The sequence below is a fragment of the Sesamum indicum genome, linkage group LG2 (assembly GCF_026168435.1).
Source record: "Sesamum indicum cultivar Baizhima isolate 11 linkage group LG2, ASM2616843v1, whole genome shotgun sequence".
Lineage (NCBI taxonomy): Eukaryota > Viridiplantae > Streptophyta > Magnoliopsida > Lamiales > Pedaliaceae > Sesamum > Sesamum indicum.
Window position 1 is genome coordinate 16,234,879 of NC_142658.1, and position 24,246 is coordinate 16,259,124.

A 24,246-nucleotide genomic window follows, 5' to 3' on the forward strand; every position below is an offset into this window, starting at 1 on the left:
CAAGAACACACAAAACCCACTTAAATTAAAAACAATAATAATAATAATTACACTCATATCTCTTAAAATTTGATAAAATTATACGTAAATTCCTTATAATTTGAAAAATTACATCTAACACCCTTAGCTTTGCTTTCATATAACACATAAATCTCTCCACAAGTCAAAGTTCACGAAACTTACTGATAATAAAATAAGATGAATGGAAGAAATGATACTTACACTCGGTTGATTTATTACTGACTTATTGCAAGTAATAATTTTTTTCGACTAAACTATCTTTATAACAATAAAGATATACTTCCCCACACACATTAATGTGTGAAGGTGATCCTAGGTCTTTAAATGAGCCCCAATTGGGTCCAGGACCAGCCTGGTTGAGGCCATGCTCAAGACCAACCCAACCAGACTTATTTTATTTTTATATTTTATAAAATTGAGATATCTTTTGAATAATTACATTAAATTATGATTATTTTATAAGATAAATAAATAATAAATAAAAGTAAACAAAAATTTATAATTAGAAAAAAGGGCTGTTAAAACAACGTAACTTAAACAATTATTTTACTAACAAGCTTATAATAATAACTTTAGATAATAAAAAGTCAAAAAAAATTAAAATAAATTTTGAAAAAAATAAATAAAGAGTATTAATGAATTAAAAATTTAGAAGTAAAACAATAAAGATAAAAGTTTTAGAGTTTTAAAATATTAATGAAATCTGCTAGTATAATTAACTTAAAAAAAATAAAATATTAATTATATGTCATATATTATTAAATAAATTGGTCCAATTGTGCCAGTTCACCTGCCTGATCACAATTGGGCCTGAGTCGAATGAGTCAATTTTTTATTAGTTCAATCTGATCCTAGTTCGAGCCAGGCCTACCCCACTATCATCTTGATCCCACACTCCTCTTATCTTCCTTTAATTATTAATGGGTCAATTCTACCTGAACTAGCCCAATGAATTCCTTAGTTCATTTGTTCAATTATTCATTAAACCAATTCATCAATTTTGTTCTTCTCCTTCTGGTCTTTATTTAATCTAATTAGGAATGTCCAACTTAATCAAATTAATTTCTTTACAAATTAATCCAACCCATTTGAATTAATTAAGCCCAAAAACAAATTAAGTATACTAGTTAATTTAGTTTATACATATTTAATACAATCATTTGAGCAAAAACACCGTTGACATGAATTAATCTCATCATTCATAATTTAATTCAACTATCGAATTAATTAAGTGATAGGAGACGAGTTTCATCAAGTGAGTGTATGACCCTTTAGATTTACTCTAGTAAGAGTTACGAGCTCACATATCTTATAACTTAATGACAACAATTGTTGAAATAATCGATCACATTAATTAGTTGTCTTTTGGAATTAACTCTTTAATTTAAATAACTCATTAATCATAAGTTCTATCTCTAGGTAGAGATGGCGAACCTTTCGACAACGAGTACCATGCCTAGTAAGGTCCGTTCGTCAATTCTTTTATGAATTTGTCCAAGGTATGTTAGTGAGTTGAAACCTTATTAATTTAATACCGATGCATTATTAATTCCTTTTCTTGATTAAATGGTTGATTTAGGAAACCCATCAAGAAACAACAGAAAATATAGGAGATCGTCTAATTATCAAGGTCGATTGATGAATTTTTTCCCACTAATTGATTTTTGTACTAGATAGTCTTGTACCTGAAATATCCACTATATAAATCACCTTAATAACCGGAAAATAAATTAAAGTACAAAGGACTTAGCACAAGATCACTATGATGTCTCAAGTTAAAGAACTAGTCTTGCACTGTGACATTACGAAACTCTCAGGCTCCGTTTACTTTTTTTTTTTCGGTAAATGTAAATTTCATTGAACAAATGGTAATACATCGGTAAAAATACAAGGCCAGGCAGTCACCTCGATGGACCAAGGGATCCGCCATAAACGAAAAAGTGCACAAGTACTAATAGAAGGAGGTAAATCAACACTAAGTATCCGTTGTCGGACATATTCAATAATAAGTTTTCCTACGGGAGGCTCCGTTTACTTTGTGTGATGATATTAGAGTAGTATTGATTAATGCATGATATGTAGTGATGAGATTATATAATATTTTGTTTAATTTGTTGAACTAATTATTGGATTAATTAATGTGTGATGGTTTTTATCTTATGTTTACTAACACCCAATTAATTTGTGATAATATTATAAAATACCAAAATTACCCAATAACAAAATGGTCAATGTCAAAAAAATTCTTTATATTTTTCTTTTTCTATTAGCAATTTTAGACTTCTTTACTAATTTCTTTTCTTTTTTTTTAACTTTTCAAAACAACAAATAATAATAATAATAATAAATAAAAGAAAAGTCACAACCAATTGTTTTCCTCAACACATCATTGGTGCCCTTCTAATGTGCCTTAACTTGGAATTGGAATGTTTAAGGCCAATGCTGATGTATATTTTATGCTTATCAATATCTGTTGACAACTCAAATCTCCCAATGAATTGGTTATTCCTAAATGAATGTCGCACAACAGGCTATTAGCTCAATGGTAGGTCACAGTAATCCATTGGACACTATCCGAAAATGATTTTGTTAACAGCTTAAATGTATTTTTCGTAACTTAAGTTTACATGGCATTTTTGTCCTATAACTTTCTAGAGTTGCATTTTGGTCCTGTATCTTTTTAATATTCACAATTCAATCCTTATCTTCATTAGAGTTCACCTTTATCACTGGAAAAATACATGTACATCTCACCCGCCTTTTAAAAGTAGGGCTATTATTCTTATTGACTCATTTTTTCCAGCAGTTTTGTCCTTTAACTTTTTAGGGTAGCATTTGGGCTTGTATCTTTTATTTTTACAATTTCAGTCTCTTTTCACCTGAGTTTACCCTTTTCTTCGATGGAAGTTCTGGCCAAAAAAAGGACTAAGAATGCGAAAATTTAAAAGATAGACCAAAATGTTATCTCTAAAAGATAAAAGATAAAAATGCTAAATAACTTAACTTACGGAACTAAAAATACATTTAATCATTTCATTGACCTATATAAACTGGCCTAATCCTCCTCAGACATGTATGACCTAGGGCCTTGACCCTATTCTTATGTGTGCAACACATATATGAATGAAAAAAAGTCATTTATTGGTGCGAATACAAGTTTACGATGGGTTTTTAACGTCATGCGACCTAACTAATATTTGACAACTTAGTCGGTATGTCAAAACACTACCCTAACAGAGAAGTCATCCCCGCAATAGTCCAAAATAACAGCTAAAATTTGGAGCTAATAGCAAACATACTTTCTATCAAACAAACAATTATATTAAAAAACTTTTGAAAAAGACAAAAAAAGAAAAAGAGCTACCTATACAAGAAATTATTTGAAAAAATAGCTAAATTTTACCTTTTCAATGTACACCTTAGACTTGTACCGTCGACTCTGCAGGTACCGACGTGTTTCTTCAGGAGACACCATTATCAGGCTTAACCTACTTTCCGGAGACAAAAACCTAGTCGGGATACATAACTTATCTTCTTGAAGCAATGAGACTTCTCACATCGATGTATGAATCTCCAATGATTGTGAACTGATTATCGACAACATGCGCACGGGGGATTCATGCAAGTTACCGAAAACCTTAGGAACACCATCCATTTCCTCATCATTTTGCACTTGCGTATTTTGCTCTAATTCCTGAAGAGGTTGCCCCTTTCCCATCGACCGGATATCACCAAATCTAGCCACTCATCGCGGCCCCAAACTGCCAAATGCCTACAATGATTCATCATCACCACTGTCTAAAACTTGTTCTGCCACTATGGTGAATTCCCAAAAGTGGAAAATCTTATTGATCATCATATATCCATTGTTTAAAAATGAGTGGTACGTGGCTATTATGCATGCACCGAGTGTGTATGAACTTAGGCATGTAATTCGACATGTATCAATATAGTTGTACAAAAGTAAAATTTTATGCCCAATTGAATGAACAAGTATAAAATAATATAGTAATTATCTTATATATATTTTTTTATCTATATTTTGGAACTTCTTAAATTAATTCAATGTGTAAATAGTGAATTTAATTGACATTTTAATATATATTGTTATCAAATTAATGACCGACAAGTGTGAAAATTGAAGTATTTTGATCAATCAAATCATACTATGCAGTCAAACATCCAAGCCAATAGAACAACGCCCCGTGGAATAACTGCATGTACATTCAAATCAAATCAAGATAAATAATTTGATATTTATCTTTTTAGAAAATACAAATATAAAGAGATAATATCAAATTGACCAATCATGTTATACCAAATATTTAATGTATCTATCTATTTAAATTAAATTATAAAGAGATAATACCGAAGGTGTTCAAGTACATTATAACTCGTCCTCTTTGGCACCTATATAAAGAGGTCATTGAATTTATTCAAAACAAAGACAGAGAACGAAAGGTGAAGCTAGAGAAGAAGGTCAAGAGAAATTTCTTCCTCAAGTTCCTCAAAATGCTCAAGGCAGATATAGAATCATTAGTCAAAGGTCCGTAATAAATTATAGTATTTGGTTCGGGGTTACAGGCGTAAGTCCTTGAAATGATTCAAGGACATTCAAATGCAAATCCAGCTCTAGAACCTCAAAGCCAAAGTCAAGATTATAGTGTTCTTAATTTGAGATTACAAGCATGAGCTCTCGAATTATTATTATGAAAAGTCATATTTGAATCTGTAAGAGATCTGCGTGGAGATTTTGCCTTCGAATTGCCAATTTCATTTTTAATAACAAGAGTAGAGAATTAGATAGAGATTGTATCCATTTTTACCTATCAATTATATATTTCATTTGTGATCATTTTTGTTGTATTTTGATTTTCAAACACAAAAAATTTATATTCAAAATAGCATTTAACATCTCCATAAAAGAAGTTACATGCAGTTTACCAGCACTGTGAAATTTGAAAAATTGAAGAAACCCCTATGAAAATAGAAGATATAAAAAAATCCCTAGCATTTAGAAAAGGGTAAAATATATTTTGTCCCCCTAAACTATTTTTGATATAACACTCACCCCCTAAATTGACAAATATAACACTTACCCCTTTGATTGGACTAAAATGCCCCTCATGCTTGAATAATTATATTATATTTAATATATATATATATATATTAGTATTTTGCATATTAAATTATCAAAAAATTATTTTTAATTAATTTTTAATAAGAAAAAAATTTAAAGTACAATTGAAGTATAAATTAATATATATAAGATACCGACAAATATAATATAACCAAAAATTCATATATGCTTTTTAAAAGAAATTGACAAATTTATACGCTTAACCAAAAGTTAAATATTTTTAGAAAAAAAAATATAAATATTTTATCATATTTTTTAAAAAATATATTAGAAGACAATTTAACTACTCATTGTTATTTAAAAGAATAAACAGTTAATAACTTAATCTTATTACAAAATTAATAAAATCTTTTTACGATATTGTTTTGTGTATTTTCTGTACTCATTTATTACTTAACTTTGAGTTTGTAAAATATAATAGCATTCAAATTATTTAATTTACTAATTTTCTATTACTTCATTATAATTAAAAGATACTTTTTTCAATTGAGAGAATTTTAATTAAACTTAAAATACAAAATCATTAGAAAAAGAAAATTTTTGAACTATATATATAATACAAGGGTAAGATTGTCCAAAAATTTAATTATAGGGGTAAGTGTTTTACATTTATTAATTTAGGGGATAAGTGTTATATCAAGCATAATTAAGGGGCAAACGTATATTTCACCCTTTAAAAAATGATGCAATAAAACCCCTAAACAGAAAGACAAAATACATCATTTTTCAAATATCAGAACTTTTTGAATTTTCTTCTTCAATAGAAGGTTTTCTAAACTTTTCAAATTTTTGAGGGGTAAATTGTATTTAATCCTATAAAAATATAATTTTTGCATCAACACTTCATTTGAGTAAGGTGTAAAGGAGCTTTAGTTTGATAAATTAGTTGACCAAAATGGTATTTGGCTACCACGATGTTTTATGTCGGGTTCTATGAATGAGTTCAAAGTCATGGGTTTGAATCTTATTATACGTGTGAATATTTCTCTCGCTTTATGTGAGTATTATTGTAATTTTATTTATTATTAGTTATATTGATGTTTTGACCAATTTATCGAAATATTGATGTAACCATATAATTAAAACTTAAAAAAAAAAATATTTGGCTGATTTAGCTTCTGCGTGGATCTTACACTTACGACGTACGTATAAATTTTCAATAAAAATGTGTTGGGATTGATTAACATGTCCCGATCTAATATGTCGTAAATTTAAACAGTTGATTAAGTAAAAGAAATAAACTAGAAAAATGGTTAGAACTCTCTTTAAACACTTAGTAAAGAAGAAGATGAGAGAGTTGATAAAAACAAAAATAGAAGGGTCTAATTGAAATTGCTAATAAATGGTATATGACAAGCTAACTAGATAGGTACGATTGTACAATTAGAACTGATGGACTAGATAGATTAACACTTGTCTGATTTGATCTATTAGTGGTACCATGTCAGATGTGTATAGTACCACCTTCATATATATATATATATATATATATATATATACACGTTTATCTCATATAAAAAGTAAAATTAATTTTATCAGAGGTAAGAGAAAAAGAGTTAAAAACTCTTTCCAGTAAGTGTGATTAGGGGTATCAATGGATAGGGTAAGATCCTACCCCAACCCCTAGACTAATTCAAAGACTTATATCCTCATTATAACAAAAATTCATCTTAAAATTCAATTTGCTTACCACACAAAACCAAACACTTCTTGGTCATAGTACTGCTTTGGACATACGCATACATCGACATGTGCCTCATTCTGCTATGCACGTCTAGCAGTACCACTTGTACTTTAATAAAATTCTTAGGGTGTATTGAATTTGATGGAAGGATTTGAAAAAAGAATTTAAAATGACTCAATTTGAACGAAATTTGAAATTCATTCATATTCATCAAAATTTAGTTCAAAATTAAAATGAAAGGATTTGAAAATCCTTTACATTTAAAATTATCCAAACATTTTCAAAAAAATTATTATGAAATTTCAAATTCTTTAGTTCAGATGCAACCTTAGAGATGTTTGCAAACTTACATTTTTTCTTAAACTGCTTAATTTTAGAAATGCGATCCATGTACATGATTGATGGAAGTCTGAGAACGGCCAAGCTTTTAGTTTATAGACTCGGTTGGGTCCGAATCGACCCTACCCCGGTCTTGTCCAAAACCCACTTCGAACAATATTTTTAGAGTAAATTACAACAGATTTTTCTAAAATTTATTATAATTATAAATAACTTCTAACTGTTTGAAAAACTATAAATATTCCCTTAAAATTATAAATATCCTAACAAACACCCCTTTGTGATAATCCATTACAGAGAGTATTTGTAATTTTTTAAACATTAAAAAAGTATTTGTAATTATGACAAATTTCAAGAAAATCTGTTACAATTTACCCTATTTTTTTAAATATATTTCATTTATTACAAAAAGTTGGCTTTTATTTACTACATATGTGTAAAATAAATTATATATATTTTAACATAACGAGCAACTTCTCGGGCATTTACAAGCAATAATATTAATGTTATAAGAATATTATATCGACTAGTTGAAAAGAATAAAGAATTTAATCAAGTTTTACTAGTTAGACTCCTCGTGTGTATTTCGTGTTGAACTGGGATGGAGGCAAGTTTGTGATGAGATAGGTCAAGTTTCAAGTCCAAAACAATACCAGTATAGTTCTCAAATTTCACAAAAATTAAATAGAACAAACTCCTCGTACATATTCCCAGCTGAACTGGGATGGAGGCAAATTTGAGATGAGACGGGTCGAATTTCAGATCCAACACAATATCAGTGTAGCCCTCAAATTTCACAAAAATTAAATAGAACAGACTCCTCATACTTATTCCGAGATGAACCGGGATGGAGGCAAATTTGTGATGAGACGGGTCGAGTTTCAAGTCCAACACAATACCAGTATAGCCCTCAAATTTCACAAAAATTAAATAGAACAGACTCCTCGTACGTATTCCGAGCTGAACCGGGATGGAGGCAAGTTTGTGATGAGACGGGTCGAGTTTCAAGTCCAGCACAATACCAGTACAGCTCTCAAATTTCACAAAATTTAAATAGAACAGACTCCTCATACGTATTCCGAACTAAATCGGGATGGAGGCAAATTTGTAATGAGACAAGTCGAGTCTCAGGTCCAACACAATACCAATATAAATCTCAAATTTCACAAAAATTAAATAGAACATCTCGAATCTGACAAAATCCGTCCTGTTTCCCTTTTTTTAATTCTATTTCTTGAAATTGCGTACATAATTTGCACAAGACTCGGGTGAGCTATATTTGAGTATGAATCCGAGTACAAACTTTTACAATAGATATATACACTACTTCTTGATAATTATAGATATAGTTTCTATCAACTTCACTGTATAAAAAAATGAAATAAAAACAAACTCTTGCATGTTATCAACGTTATTGCATCAGAAGAGTCCTATTTCCATGAAGCTGCAAGGAAATTTCCTTCACCAATATGATAGGTCCACTGCTTTTGTCTTGTCACATATCATTTGCTTAAATTCCAAAAAAATCCCACATTGTTCTTGTCCAATGTCCCAACATCTAATCACCTTTGCACAAAAAGCTGCCCCAAATTATTTTTAGAAATGATTGCATTTATATTCCTGATTTATGATCTATTTACATAAATAATTCTTTTTTCTTTTCGTATTATAAAAACTACACCTAGCACCCAAAAAGTATGAATGATTTGTGTAATAACGTGATGTTTCTAGGGTGTACATATAGTTTTTCAAAAAATAATGGTGACTTGTGTAAATGATGTTGACGTTTCTGATGGGATGTCTATGTACTTTTCCAAAGGTTATAGACCATAAATCAACAAATTATAACGGGCTCCCTTGAGGTTTATCATAATTGTAAATACCCCTTAAAATTACAAATACCCTAACAAATACCCCTACAATGAGCTATTACAAGAAGGTATTTGTTAGGATTTTGTAATTCCAAGGAGATATTTGTAATTTTTCAAACAACGAGGAAATATTCATAATTATAATAAATTTTTCAAAAAAATCCATTATAATTTACCCTAAATATAATTATGGATATATAACTAATTAAATTTTGTATGATGTGAATATTTTTATCAATTCTTTCATTTACAATTTAGCCTTGTAGTGGTAACTATTATTTTCACTAAGAGGCGAGGGGGCAGTACGTCCATCGCGTACAACTTCTACACGTGAAATATTTTTTAATAAACGAGCAACAATAGTATTCAAACATCAAGATCTTTTATTTAACTTGACTCGCTCTAATACTAAATTAAACAATCATCTCATCAAATATTAATATCTTAACGTACAAGCTACATAAAAGTTGAAAATTTTACTTACATTAAGTTGAACCTAAATTTTATTAAATTTAATTTATCTTATGCAAGTGTATAATATATTTATGTATATGATTAATTAATTATTTATACGTTTTGAATTATAAACTAGACATGTGTTATTATTTTATTATTTTGAAAATAAAATAGCATTTTCTTCCTATTATTATAGAAAGTAGGTAAGACGTAAATTCTAGTATATATTATACTTCTGATTTGGTCTGCATTGATGTTTTAATTTAGAATTAACAAATATTTATTTTCCACGAGTCATTATATAATAATATTAGTCACAATTGTTGGTGTTGAGATTTAATTAATTATATCACATTATTAGCTCAAATAGATGTGTTTTTATATTTGTATTAAAAATTAATGATTATTTGAAAATAAAAATATTATTATATATGTGTTTATGTTGCTAATAATGCCATGTCAAATTATCATTACCCTTTGTTTACTATGTACATATATATATGTCCATTAAATAATGAGTGAAAAAATATTAAAGTATCACTATATATAAAAAAAATAACTCAATAACAATGAGAAAAATTAACGCTGAATTAATTAGTAAGTAAATTCTCGTTGCTAATCTATATTATTTAGTATAAAAAATTAACTTACTGACGAATTTAGCAACGAATTGTCTAATATATATATATATATATTATATTATATAAATTAGCTATGAAAATTTTTTTAGCTAATTAACTCGATGCTGATTTTAACATTAAATTTTCTTGTAATTATTGCGCCACTTTCTTATAGTGCATTTTTTGTTAATAACAAATGAAGATAATAATATGTATTTTACATATAAAAATTAGAAAAAAAACAAATCATCACAAAGTTGGGTATTATTAGATCAAAAATTAGTTATGCCATATATATATATATATAACATGTCAAGAAAGACGTAGAAGAGTACGTAAATTTGGGAAAAAACCAAAAGTAACTTTCTGGCAGATATCAACAAATACTGCCTTCTTCTTACACAACTACACGTTAGAACACATTAAAACTATAGTTACAATGTACATTTGTTCCCAGTAATAAAAACAAAAATATATTATTACCTTTGACAGTAATGGGACTTTTACATCCCCCAAAATACCCATTTTCTTGATGTAGCATATTACATATCATATCGTCTGTCACATTTTTATGTCATATTTGTATTTGGTTTAAATATGAAATAAATTATATATTTTTTATTTTCTGTTAATGTTAGTATTGTTTTCGTTTTATTGATTATGGGAGAGTCTGATTATTGATATTAAAAACTATAAAAAAAATTCACTTTTACTCATTTCGTCAGATTCATTACAAAAAAATGCAATATTTTAACCATGACAAATTATCATGATTAATAATGAAATAGTCGTAACAAATAGTCATTGACAATGGCATGTTGGCCATGGTATGTGCGGGGGTGACTGAAACATTTGTCATGGCTAAACTTTTTCTTGGTGGAAAACCTATGCTTTTGTTTCAATTTTATTTAACTGTGGTCAGTAAAAGTATTTACCACGGTTTTAGACCATATCTATTAAAATTGTAGCCAATAGTCATTTCTTTCCTAGTGATTCTGCTAGTATTTTGACGAAAAAGCCACGTGAACGTTCACTTTTCTGCTTTCTGAATAACGATCATGTGCTTAAACTTGCATTTTATGTCAAAATACGATCAAATTATGATTAAATGATTCAAAGTGGGAGGAAAAATATATTGACACTAAGATACAAGACAAAAAATATACTTTTTCCTATAAATTGTGATTGACGCGCATGTATTTCTTTTAGAAATAAATTTTTTGGGCTTAATAATATACCTCTTGTGATATTGTAAATGGGCATATTATCCGCATATAATAAAAAAAATAGTAATTTACCTCCTGTACTTTTTTAGATGAACCAAATTACCTCCTCAGACAGGGAGGTAAATTGCTGAATTTTAAAATACACAAGGGATAAATTGCTGTATTTTAAAAAATATATAAACGTAAATTACTATATTTATTTCATTAGAGATAATTTACTCATTTGCAATATCATAAATAACTCGTTTGAATATGTTTTGTAAATTTTTTTAGTTAAAAAATTCATATATCATTACAAATGTGTCACATACAATATAGGAGTGGATGTGATAGAGCGTAAAATACATATGGGATAGAAAATCTTTCAACCCCGTCATCGCATACCATACCTATACCTTCTTGTGTTGATGATTCTTTCTTCCACTTAAAGGAAATAAATAAACAAACCCTCATCTCTATCTTTCATCTCCAGCAGTAAGAAATATATATATATATATATATAGATATACACACACGCACATATACACACATGGGTTTAGCAATGGTGGCGCTAGCAAAGCTCAGCCTCGTAGGCGCCGCCCATCAAGGTCTAACTCCGCTCCTCACCGCCCTGGTGCTGCCCTTCGTGCTCAAGTTCTGCTTCAGTTTCCGGCCGCTGCACGAGACCTGCAGTGACATGATGCATGCCATGCGGCTCTTCGTGTTCCAGATGGGCGAGATAGCGTTTGGTAGGGAACCCAGCGGCGCCGGTGACGTGCGGTGGCAGAGGGCTCTCCGGTTAGTGTGCGAAAGGGTCCGCCGAGCGAGACATGCACGGCCGTCGGCCTCCGGGGAGGAAAGTTTGGTTGCTCTCTCGATGCTTTCACTTTAATGCAATAATTTTCAATTTTTAGCTCTAATTATTAACATTTTAATCATTGTTTTCAACCCTTTTTTTAATTTTTTTCAATTTTTGGAGGGATTTAATTATATATATCTAAAAATAACAATATTCTAGATTGAAAATTCAAACTTTTTGCAGCATGACACAGTTTCCGTACTACATCGATCTGCAGCTCGGTTTTGCAATTTCTATCCCTCTGGATCTTTTTTATTTGTTTCCTTTGCTCATATCTATATACATTGATGGTGAATAAGCTTGTGATAGTGTCTATAATTATTTAAAAATATTGTTCAAAATTTGAAAATATTAGCCGATACGTATTTGAAGGATTAAAGTCAATTTTCGTTCCCTAACTTCAGGTCATTTTCGTTTTAGTTCCCTAAGTTACTAGGGTTCCATTTTGATCTTGTAAAATTGAAAAAATCTCAATTTTGGTACAAATTTGGTCAGAAAGTTGAGTCACATGTCAGACACGTGACTTTTTAAATTGGGACTTGCATTGTGATTAGCTGAAAATAAAAGGCTTAAAGGCAATTTTCATCCCCTAACTTTAGGCCATTCTCGTTTTAGTTCCCTAACTTCAGGCCATGTCTTCACCACATCATCTTTTTCAGCCAATCACAATGCAAGCCCCAATTATTGATTTAAAAAATATAGCCGATGCCTATTTGAATCTGGGCATAATTATTGATTTAAAAAATATTCATTAATATTTTTTGAACTCTCTTTTGATGAGCATTCAACAAAATCAGACTTGCTTGCAAAGTATGAGAGAGCATTATGACAAGTGATTAACATGAGAAAATCAGAGATGATGTTTAGTTCTAATGTTAATCAAGAAGAACAGGACAACCTTGCTAGGGTATTAAACATGCAAATAGTCAAAAAAATTGGATAAATATCTTAGGCTTTTCAATCTTTCAATCTTTAGGCGACATGCTATGGAAACAGATCGGTTCTTCAGACAATTCCTTCATGAGCTATGAGTTGTTTTCATGTTCCAAAATCGCTGGCCAAAGAGTTCGAGTGTTCCATTGCTAGTTTTTGGTGGAGTAGCGCAGTGTCCCCCCTAAATTTGGGCGACGCGATCAAGAAAGAGGGCGATGCGTCACCCATGGCCCTCCTTCTTGATCGCGTCGCCCAAATTTAGGGGAACGCTGCGGGGAAAAAAGGGAGCGGGGGAAGGGGTGGGGGGCGGCGATTGTTAATTTTGTTTGTTTTTTTAAAATAATAATTTTTATCAATAAAATATGAATCTTTAATTTACTCATTTGTAATATCATAAGGGGTTGCTTGAATTTTTTCCTATATATATTAATATATCAAGCATACAATTTTCCGCCTATATATATATATATATAGGACTCATCAGTTTTCCAAGAATGCATTGATACTAAGGTTAGAAATGCTTACAATTGTCGATGAATGCTAAACTCAGACAGAAGATTGCTTTAGCTACCAACCTATTCAAATTTGGAAGTTACACCAACCACCCATTCTTACAACTGCTGTTAATCTTAGGTATCAACTGATTCAGGTATTTATCTATACTGATATAAAGAGAAAAGTCATTCTACACTTACAAACTCCATCGCATCAATTTTTTGTTGAAGTCAAAAATACCATTCATAATAAAATAACTAATTTTTTTCAAAATTTACATTAATTGATAAATTATTATTTTTTTCCTTCTTTCTTTTTATTAATGTAATGTACTGCTTTATATATTCTACACTTATTTTTAATATATTTTAAAATATAAAAGATTATTTATTATATACACATAAAAGTGACGTGCCACGACGGCTAGTATAATTAACTTATTTTGGTTTGTCAATTTTTGTATTTAATTTAATTCATTTATTAACTTCTCACCCACCCATCTAACTTCTCATTCCCACATAATCTTTCAATGGTTATTTTTTCTTTGATTTTCATTCATTGTCTTTGTCACTATTTTTTTTTGTAGTTTTAATATTAATTTATTATGTTATATATATTTTATTAAATAATAAAATTTTATAAATATTTTATTTTAAGTGATATTTATAGAAATTGTACACATATAAAGTGTGCCACAAATTAATGATACTTTATTATAATTTAAGAGCACCTCTTTGGTGTCTCAAATTTTTTTAGTCTGTCACTTTTTTATTTTTTAAATTATTTTAATTTTTATCCTTTTTTTTGCTTTTTCAACCTCCAATTCTCTCTGGCTCTCTAATTTTCAAGTTTATTATTCCCCCACTGTTATCTCAACAACTTCTCACAAACTCTATCTTTTTATTACTTTTTGTTTATTTAACTAAAACATATATTTTTATAAAATAATAATATTTATATTACTCATTATTCAAGTTTTAAATTAATTCCACACACAATTAGGTGTGCCGCACACGCTGATGTGGAGAATGCCTAATGTATGGACATATGGAAGAGCACGATCGTCATGCAATGGTTGTTTGTGATTTTGCTATACCAATCTAGGCATTATAAAACCAATAATTTGTGGCACATTCCATATATGTGCAAATATTTATAAATATTATTTAAAATAAAATATTTATTATTTAATATAGTTTTTTAAAAAAAATAAATTAAATATAATAAACATACCAAAAAAAAAAAAGCAACAAAGAAGTGTTTTCCCTTTATATACAGTATAAATTCCTTGACAAAAGGTTCCGGAGTGGCACAGCTCGGCGAAAGAGTAGCTCCATTATATGCACAAAGAACTGGATTTTGAGAATCATCATCACTTGGGCCATTTGGACAAACTGCAACAAAACCGTCATGGAGGGAGGGTTAGAAAAAGGAGCTAAATTATTATTTTTGTCGTAAGGAGTAATTTGTTTATTTGCAATATCACATGAGAGTACATTGAATTAAACCCTTAAAAGTTGTGGAAATTTTAGTCATTTTTTAAAAATTTGCCAGAAAATTTTCATGTCATCAGTCATATCAACAACTAATTCGGGCTTTCGACGAATTTGACGGCATGACAATCCAAAATATTTTTTTTTTCCAGAAAATGACTTAGCAAAAATAAAATTACGACTTGATGATATAACATTTTTATATACTTTTGCCATTCCTAACAAAAGTATGTTGGTGACTGTGTCGCCTTGAAAACAACCTTCTTCGAGGATGTGTTGGAGGTTGACCATGCAGAGCTCCTTGTTACACGGTCTGCACCGGAATTTCCGTATATGGGAATGATCATGGAAGGAGATTGTTTGGGCATCATAAAAGCATACAACAAAATCAACTTTGAGTTCTCGGCACTAGATCTCTGTTTTTTTGGATATTATGTATGATGTAGGTAAGCGTTTCACATTAATTACAAATGAGGAGTTTAAATGGCTTATAAGCTCTAAATCCTCATCTCCCTAGTTAGGTGCCCTTTCAGGATAGACCTATGAGGTTCATACGAAACTAAAACAAATAATATCTTGCGCAATGAAACACCGATCAAATCACAAGTTGCATCAATGCAGATATGCACTCATATGTAACAGAGTTGCACGTTGTTGGTTAGACATTTTGTTGGTGCTATGTGTCTTGAAGTTTAGATACTAATCATCATAGAGTCTTTTTTGTAACAAGTCCTTGATTTTGAGGGAGTGGAACTACTTTTTGGGATAATGCCTCAACAAGCCCATTTTATAACTAGCTAAGAAAATCTTGCTTTCCTCTTCCATTTGGATTATTTCTCTACAACCTAAAAGGGCTTTTATAAGGAAAATTAGAAGGGCTCCCTGAAATTTGTCATAATTATAATTACTAAAATTTATAAATAATTTCTTGTATTAACAGTCATTTAACATTATATCTCGTAATTAATAGTTCAATGTAGGGGATATTTGTTGGTGGTTGTTAATTTCAGGAGGGGAGGGGAGTGTTTGTAAATTTTCTAATTATAAGAAAGTATTAATAATTATAACAAATTTTAAAAAAGTTCGTTGTAATTTACTCTTTTTTTTTTTTTTAATTATTATGCTATTACAGTATGAGCGTAGAGAAAGAATATGTTATTGCATTATCCAACACATTCTTGTGATAAAGTAATTATTTCCTAATACTCTCTGATTAGGCTTGTCAATGGTTAGGATATACTAAAAAAATAATCTTCGTACTCATATCCATATCTTACCCCACGGATAGAAGATCATACCATACTCAAGATCCGTGAAATTAAATGAGTATCATTACACATTTTATTTGTATTGATTACGTAATGAAATTTTGACCAAATATGCTCAAGTTTCTCAAATAGACTCCGTAATTACTCAAAATTAATTTTATGATTAAATTATGCCAAACTAATGGACGAAAATTAATTTAGTTAAATTTGAATAATATATGAAATAAATAAAATTTGGTTGATACAAATTATTAAAAGTTCATCAAATTTGAATGCAAATATAAATTCAAATGATACTTAAGAAATTTAAATGCCAGTTAGATATATTGTACTTAATTTCATTTGTTTTTACCAACTCTTACGTCTTTATTCCTATTTTGAACTTGTTTCGATTTCATCATCAATTAATATTATAGGTTCATCATTTGGATATAAGATTTTTATTTAAAATTTTATTAATATCAATCCGTCATTTGGACAAAATCAAGTTCATATTTAAATTTCAACTAGTTATCTCTGCATGCGGTTTCTGCGAGTATATAAAAAAGAATTATGATGCGAGATAGAAAGAAAAATATGTGAAAAAAGAATTATGGTGTGAGAATGAGAAAGAAAAAGTCTGTTAGAGGAAAGAATTGAAGCGTAGGGTGAGAGAGAGAATATATTATAATTGTGGGTTTAACAAAAATATAACAATTTGTAAGAAAAAGAAATATGGAGAAGCAATTATTAAAACAAATTCTTTTTTCTTTTATGTACGTATTTAGGGGTCCACTCCAGAAGAGAGTCCTCACTTCTACATGTTGCCTACACAGATTGTCACTTCCTCAGTGACCATAATGTATCATCAGATAATGTTTGTGCTACATTGCAAATGGAAAACCTTTATACAGATTGTGACCTTTCTGAAATTTCTGACTGAAACGTTGGCTCGAGGGGTGAGCAGAGGTGAGACTGATATCACCTTGTTTTGGAGCTTGGCACAAGAATGGACCCGAGAGGTTCATGCAAGCAGGCATGAGTTTCATATGCCGCTTGAGTGTCAAAATATGACTGCAGATCTATTTGACATGATGAGTTCCAAGCCTGGCTGGCAGCTTCTTGTTGATAGTAAAATTCACAGATGGCAAGTAACCAGTTTCTGGTCACAAAGCGAACCAAAACTTATCTCAAACAGAACTTAAGGAGCTGTTCCACTTCTGTTTAGTGCGTCTACCAGTAATCGCCACAAGAGCATTTTCCGTCCTGAAAATGGTGAAATCTTGTCGTATCTCTCACAACTATTCCCCTACCTTCTATTGCTGAGATAAATTTTGTGGCCTCATGGCAGTCTTCACAAACTCTGAGGTTCTTAAATACTCTGATTGGTAGACCCAATGGCACCCTTATTAATCCAAAGGCTATAGCAAGTTTCTCACTATGCCACAGAAGTAGCTGCTCTTTTTGCTCCTCCGAGACGTCATGCAAAGCAGATTCAAGATTAGGCACATAACCTGCCAACTTCATTTTTTTCTCAAGCTCAATGAGTTTGGCATGTATGTGTACAAGCTCAGAGTGAAGCCTATCTCCTGATCTGAACTCATGAATTACACTCTTTATCTCAATCCAGCTACATCCAGGTGTTTTAATGACCATATTTTTCTTCATTGATCTTCTAATTCTAGAAACACCTTCCCAGTTCTTCTTTGCAGCATAGACATTAGCAAGTTGCACGTAGGCAGCCGGATTAACAGGATCGAGGTTAAGCAAGTTTGTGGCAGCAAACTCAGCAATTTCTAAATTCTTATGTATCCTACAAGCACCTAGAAGGGTTCCATATATTGCAGAATGAGGTTTAAAGGGCATATTTTTAATCAAATCCACTGCCTCAGTAAGCTTACCAGCTCGACCAAGTAGATCAATCATACATGTGTAGTGATCTGGTTTTACTATAATTCCATAATCCTTTTGCATTTTCTCGAAATAATAAATCCCAAGATCCACTAATCCAGCATGATTACAGGCAGATAAGACTCCAACAAAGGTAATCCAATCTGGTTTCGTTCCTTTATCTCTCATCTCAGAAAACAGATGGAGAGCCTTGTCGCTGACCCCATGCTGGGCATAGCCTGAAATCATTGCATTCCAAGTCACCACATCTTTAGATGACATCTCCATAAACAATTTCCATCCATCTTCCAGAACCCCACACTTGCAGTACATGCTGATCAATGAAGTTCCTACAGTCGTGTCAAAATACATAGGGGACTTGTACAAAAATTGATGAATTTGTTTCCCCAATTTCAACAGTGACATATTACTACAAGCCAAAAGAACACTACTCGAGCTTGACGGATTGGCCTGGATCCCCAATTCCAACATTTTCTTGAAAAGCTTCAAAGCATCCTCTCCTCTACCATTTTCCACGTAACCCGCAATCATTGCATTCCAGGTTACCAAATTCTTTTCCAGCATTTCATGAAAAGCTTTTTCAGCCAATTCAACCTCACTGCACTTCATATACCCAGTGATTATACTCGTCCGGGCAACTACACTCTTCACAGGAGCCTTTCCAAATAATTCTAGCGCTGATTCCATATTCCCAGCCTCAACATATCCCGATATCATCGCATTCCAGGTCACAATATTTCTTCTTGGCATGACATCAAACAACTCCTTAGCATCATCCATCCTCCCATTTTGCGAAAACCCTGAAATCATAATGTTCCATGATGCAATATCTTTAATCGGGATTCGATAGAAGAAATCTTTAGCTGCCTCCACAGCAGCATTTTTGAAGTAACAAGCCAACATGACATTGTACGAAACAGTGTCTGGTTCAGGAATTTTATCAAACAGGTCTTCTGCTTCTTTCAGTTTCCCTGGCTTGCTTGAAAACCCGGATAGAATCGAATTCCAAGTGACCGTTGTCCTCATCTTCATATTTAGAAAAACTTCCATTGCTGAGTTTAGGTCCCCACGTCGAATATAGGAGGTTATCTTTTTGTTGCTCATGACGACGTGGTTAATTTCATGCGGATGACGTAGTGTACTTGGAAATTGCGACTGCAACGGATTTGGCGAAGATATGGAGGGAAGTAGTTGTGGGTTTGAATCAGCATTTGGGTATTGCATTTTAGGAGTAGAGTTATAGAGGAGATGTATAGATCTTACGGAAATTGCCGTCAAGGAGTAGGATAGATCAAACTTTGCATTTCTGAGCTGTAGATACGGCATTTCTCATGGCATGCAAGGGGGAACAGAAGCCTTTAATTCTTTGGAAAAACTTAAAGAAAAGTTATTCCGAGTATTGAATTTCAATCAGATTTGGAAAACTACTCAGAACTTAAAACCCTCGAATTTCCAAACTACCACAACCCCCACTACAGCACTACCTACAATTTGAATATTCATGTTCTCCTTACCTAAATGTCTGAAAAAATAATAAAATCATAAAAATGGAAAATTCTAATAAAAACACTCAAAGAACTGCACAAAAATATAGACAGAGAACAGGGGAGGTGATGGCAGAGAACGGGGGAGGGAGGCGCCGGCGTAGGGGATACCGACGGTAAGGGGTGAGGGGCCGGTAGGGATGATCTTTTATATTTTCATATAAAAATTATATTATTAATATTCATATATTATGTATTTTATTAATTATATATAAATAGCAATATACAATTATATACATAAATAAATTAATATTTTATTCTAAAAAAAGAAAAACCGCAACAAAGGTGCGTGTATTACACCCACCATTCTAAAGGGTAATTTGTTTTATTGATATTTTTATTTTTAATGGAAGGTATTTTGTACATATAGCATATCTCATGGAGTGGTGTGCATTTTTCAAAATAAAAGTAAAAACTAACTTGGTGACGGTGGTGATAGTGGAGAAAGTGCTGGTGGCGAGGAGATGCAGCTTGAGAGAAAGAGAGAGTAGGATTTGGGAGACGCGGTGGAGAGAAGAGAGAGGCGGCGAGTGGAGAGAATTCTAAGCCAAAAAGGTGATTATAATTATTAGCCCTAATACTATCAAACTAGAAGAAGGATTAAATGATAGGATTGGCGTTAACAAAAAAAGGGGTTAAAGTGGAATTTACCCTTATTATAAGATAACCAGCAGTGCCGCATTCCTCTGAATACGAATCAATCCCTGCAAACTACTGCATCTGCCGTAAAATTTCCCCTAGGAAATCCCATCCCTTAATCCACAACATAGATATTTTCACACTTCTCTAGGCGTAATAATATATATACAGCGAGCACATGACGCAAGAGAAAAAGGGTCCACTCCTTGGAAAAGATTCACATCGATTGCCCACATATACGGGATTCTGAAAAAAGAGGGCAAGAAAACATAGCGGAGAGGGTTTTGATGGCCGACCACTCCGAGGATTTAGACCAACTTCTTGACAGTAAGAGAAATTCGTTGTCCCTTTTCTTTATGGCCCATGTTTTTTTCTCTTGAGTATTTGTTAATTGTTTCGCATGATGTAGATAGATATTATTAGTACACAGATGACAGCTCTTACTGAATTTCACATTTTCTTTTTGTTTGTTGGAACGATTTCAGGCGCTTTGGATGATTTCCAGAGCCTTAACCTCACCGCTTCTGCTCAAAGGTATATTTTCCCTTTCCGCATATTTTGTGTGTGTGGTTTGATAGGAAGCGGATTGCTTTTAGCTTTACATAATTTGTATTTTGAGCTTTGACTGATGAGCTTTGCTTCTGTGTTCGTTTTGAATTTTCCATATGTATAGATTTTGTGACTTTTCCTTTTGGGTTATAGTGGTGTCGATAATAATTGTCAAAAACCTGGAGAGAGCAAGCAAGAGAGTTCATCTACATTGGCATGTGGAAATGTTCAAGGATTGGGAATGGGATTGCCTGATTTGAAGATTAAGAAAAAGGGTAAACAAAAGGTGCCATCAGTAAAGCAGGACGCCCATATTTCTGAGGCGCTTGATAAGCTGAGAGAGCAAACTAGGGAGGCGGTCAAAGGTTTGGAGTCGGTGGCCGGTCCAAAACCACCAATGGGTGCAGAAAATCTGGGGGGTGATGCAATGATGGAGGAATGGGTTAAGCAGTTTGAGGAGCTTGCTGGCTCTCAGGTTTGGCAACTTATTTATCTTGAGTCTTATGTTTTGCCGCATGTGATTCATTTATTTGGTTTAGTTGATCTAGTAAGTTGAGTTTTGCAATTTGATTATGTTTGAGACCAACTACTTTGTCAAGTCTAGTGTTTATAGTTCGATGAAGGATTGAGAACTCTTTTCCTTGTAGGAGAGCCTTTCTGAAAATCTCCTGGCTAAGACCTTGTGAAAGATTTTTTGGCTATTTGTTCTGTAGAAACCAAATGCTATCATTCCACGTGTATCCAAAACTTGCCTACCATTATCTTAAGAAGTGAACAGTAATTTCTCATCCTTTTTTGTCATTGATATCCACATGGATAAAAGTTGCTTCAGGACAATGGATATGTTGTTCTCTGAGTATGTGTTCTTGCACAATACATTTCCAAAGTGTTTCAATGGGTTCTTTCTGCCTTATTGGATACATACAAACAAGTCCCTCATGACGTTCCGTGAGCATGAACTTCTTTTATTTTCCTCGACTGTTTTGTCTGCTTAACATTCAATCAGTCTTGAGTGCAGTATGTTGGCTATGCTTTATGCGGCCCAAATTGAAGGTCTGCTGAAGTAATGGCTACAGTCATAAATTGTAAATAGACTCTAGTCCATGAAATGAGAAAAGTGTAAATGGGATATTAAGCTAGTGGACCTTTATGATGTTTATATTATGCAAGTATGTATGAAATTGTAAAGCACAATTGACTTTTGCGGTAGGTGGATGCAATTGCTCTGTAACTTAGATATAACAGAAACTTCTCGACATGTGACTGAAAGTAGGGAATGGAAGGTTCTGAGTAATTGTCTCAACCTAACTCTTCGCTGTATCTTATTGGTGTGTATTGATGTTTGATATTGTGGGCCTTTCCCTTGATATTCATTACCAGAAACTATTGTACTTTTCATTGTTTTTTAGCCTTCCTTTGATTTCCATTACCAGTGTCTTTTATACTGTTTTATTGTTTTTTGTTGCTTTGACTCTGTTATAGAAAACTTTATGTATGTAATAGTTTGTTTCAATGTAAAAATTTTGATATTGCAAGTATGGCAGAATGGATGCACAAAATAAAATGCTGGTTAGGAGATGAGACCAATAGGTATTGCATATGGAACTTTTGTTGTGCAGTAACTGAAGTCATTTCTTTATTGGAAATGCAGAAATATTCAAGCTGATTTTGCTTATGCAATTTTTGTGCTTTCTTAAACATTTTTCTTTCTCGTCTAGTGAGTAGAACAGTCATTCCTTAGATTCAATTTTCTTCTTCCTCCCCTCACTCCATTGTGTGTTTTTCTTCATTTTGGCTTGTTCTTTTCTCTCTTCCTAAACCTGCAAGGACGCGTGTGGATGTGGCTTATATTCTTTTGGGTCTGGATCCTTTTTTGGGTTGAAGGTTTCGGGATGTTTCCAATGACATTCCATGCTTTTCTTGTTTATTGCTCCAGCTCAAAAATGAATAATTTTGAGTCTTTTCATGCAGGATATGGAGTCAATTGTAGAGACCATGATGCAACAGCTTCTGTCCAAGGAAATTCTTCACGAGCCTATGAAAGAAATTGGAGAGCGTTATCCTTTATGGCTGGAAGATAATAAAGCTAAATTGACAGATGAAGAATATGCACGTTATACTCACCAATATGAGCTTATAAAAGAATTGAACCAAGTTTATGAAACAGATCCGAGTAACTTCAACAAGATTGTTGAGCTCATGCAGAAAATGCAAGAGTGTGGCCAACCACCTAATGATATTGTGCAGGAGCTTGCTCCAGACTTTGATCTATCAACTCTTGGACAATTGTGAGTGTATCTTAGTTTCTTTCTGCAGTTTTAAAGTAGCCTCCGGATTTCTGTCATGGAAAGTGAATCTACATATAAGAAAGATCCTTGTTATGGTATTTAGATAGTTTGGAAACAGCAAATCAAGAGGATACGGCTATAGTACAATAGCTGCATTCAGTCATGTAGCTACAACTCAAGTCATCATGAACGAGCCTCTCTAATGATGCTGGCTGTAGTTTGAGTGGAGATGCAGTTTAGTTGGGGTGTGTAGAATTTTTACGTCCCTTCTGGAAAAAGAATCGACTCTCTCATGCTTAGGCATAAAGATGTTCCCTGAAGTATATTAGGGTCTCTAAGGTGGTTATTACTGCATTAATTCTGAGCTGGAGGGAATCAATCTTTTGAGGAAAGACTAAAATACTCTGTTTCTTGCCTGCGTTTAACCATAAGATTGGTGTAAAACTCATCTGCAATTGAGGATAAATTACCCATCGAACATGGGAATTAGGATTTCCGGAAAGTTGGTTGATCCCGCCTCAGGTTTCCTCCAATGGGTGTATCTTTATTAATTTTCGTATGTTGACTTAATACACGATCTCTGAATTACTTGATTGATCATCATGTCAGTTTTTACCCTTTCCTTAAAATCATCTTTATCTTTCTTTCACGGACCATCTATGAATTCTTTGTCTTGCTCTTGCAGGTCTCCAGAGATGTTGGAGTCTCAACAGAATTGTTGTATTATGTGAGGGGGTGGAGAGATGCATTTCCGCTATCCTGCAGTCTTTTCCGTTATAGAAAAATGATTTTAGATGCGTCACTTGGAATTATTTTGTTTTGAGGCATGTTGTCTATATATCAAACTCAAGTTTGTTCGACATCTTCAGCCTTCATGGCGTTGCCTGATTATCTCAATTTTATGTCCCATCTGGATTCTTGGAGCGGATTGAAATTGATTTGAAGTGGGTGC

The 24,246-nt window shown here is 32.2% G+C and overlaps 2 protein-coding genes across 2 annotated transcripts; one reads left to right on the top strand and one right to left on the bottom strand.

The window, feature by feature from the left end:
• Positions 1–17,074: 17,074 nt before the first annotated feature.
• On the bottom strand, positions 17,075–20,115 carry LOC105155844 (Tetratricopeptide repeat (TPR)-like superfamily protein). Its single transcript, XM_011071823.3, has one exon. The coding sequence runs from the start codon at positions 19,598–19,600 to the stop codon at positions 17,597–17,599; it is 2,004 nt and encodes a 667-aa protein (XP_011070125.1). The 5' UTR covers positions 19,601–20,115; the 3' UTR covers positions 17,075–17,596.
• Positions 20,116–20,588: 473 nt separating this feature from the next.
• Positions 20,589–24,203, top strand: LOC105155846 (peroxisome biogenesis protein 19-2). Its single transcript, XM_011071824.3, has 5 exons — positions 20,589–20,784; positions 20,943–20,991; positions 21,160–21,481; positions 22,978–23,294; positions 23,980–24,203. The coding sequence occupies exons 1-5, from the start codon at positions 20,745–20,747 to the stop codon at positions 24,023–24,025; spliced, it is 774 nt and encodes a 257-aa protein (XP_011070126.1). The 5' UTR covers positions 20,589–20,744; the 3' UTR covers positions 24,026–24,203.
• The last annotated feature ends 43 nt before the right edge of the window (positions 24,204–24,246 follow it).

Excerpts from the sequence above, each read along its gene's own strand:
- LOC105155844 (XM_011071823.3), bottom strand. The coding sequence starts at position 19,600 with ATGCCGTATCTACAGCTCAGAAATGCAAAGTTTGATCTATCCTACTCC.
- LOC105155846 (XM_011071824.3), top strand. The coding sequence starts at position 20,745 with ATGGCCGACCACTCCGAGGATTTAGACCAACTTCTTGACA. Across the intron at positions 20,992-21,159 it reads CTCACCGCTTCTGCTCAAAG|TGGTGTCGATAATAATTGTC; the intron begins GTATATTTTCCC and ends TTTGGGTTATAG. Across the intron at positions 23,295-23,979 it reads CTATCAACTCTTGGACAATT|GTCTCCAGAGATGTTGGAGT; the intron begins GTGAGTGTATCT and ends TTGCTCTTGCAG.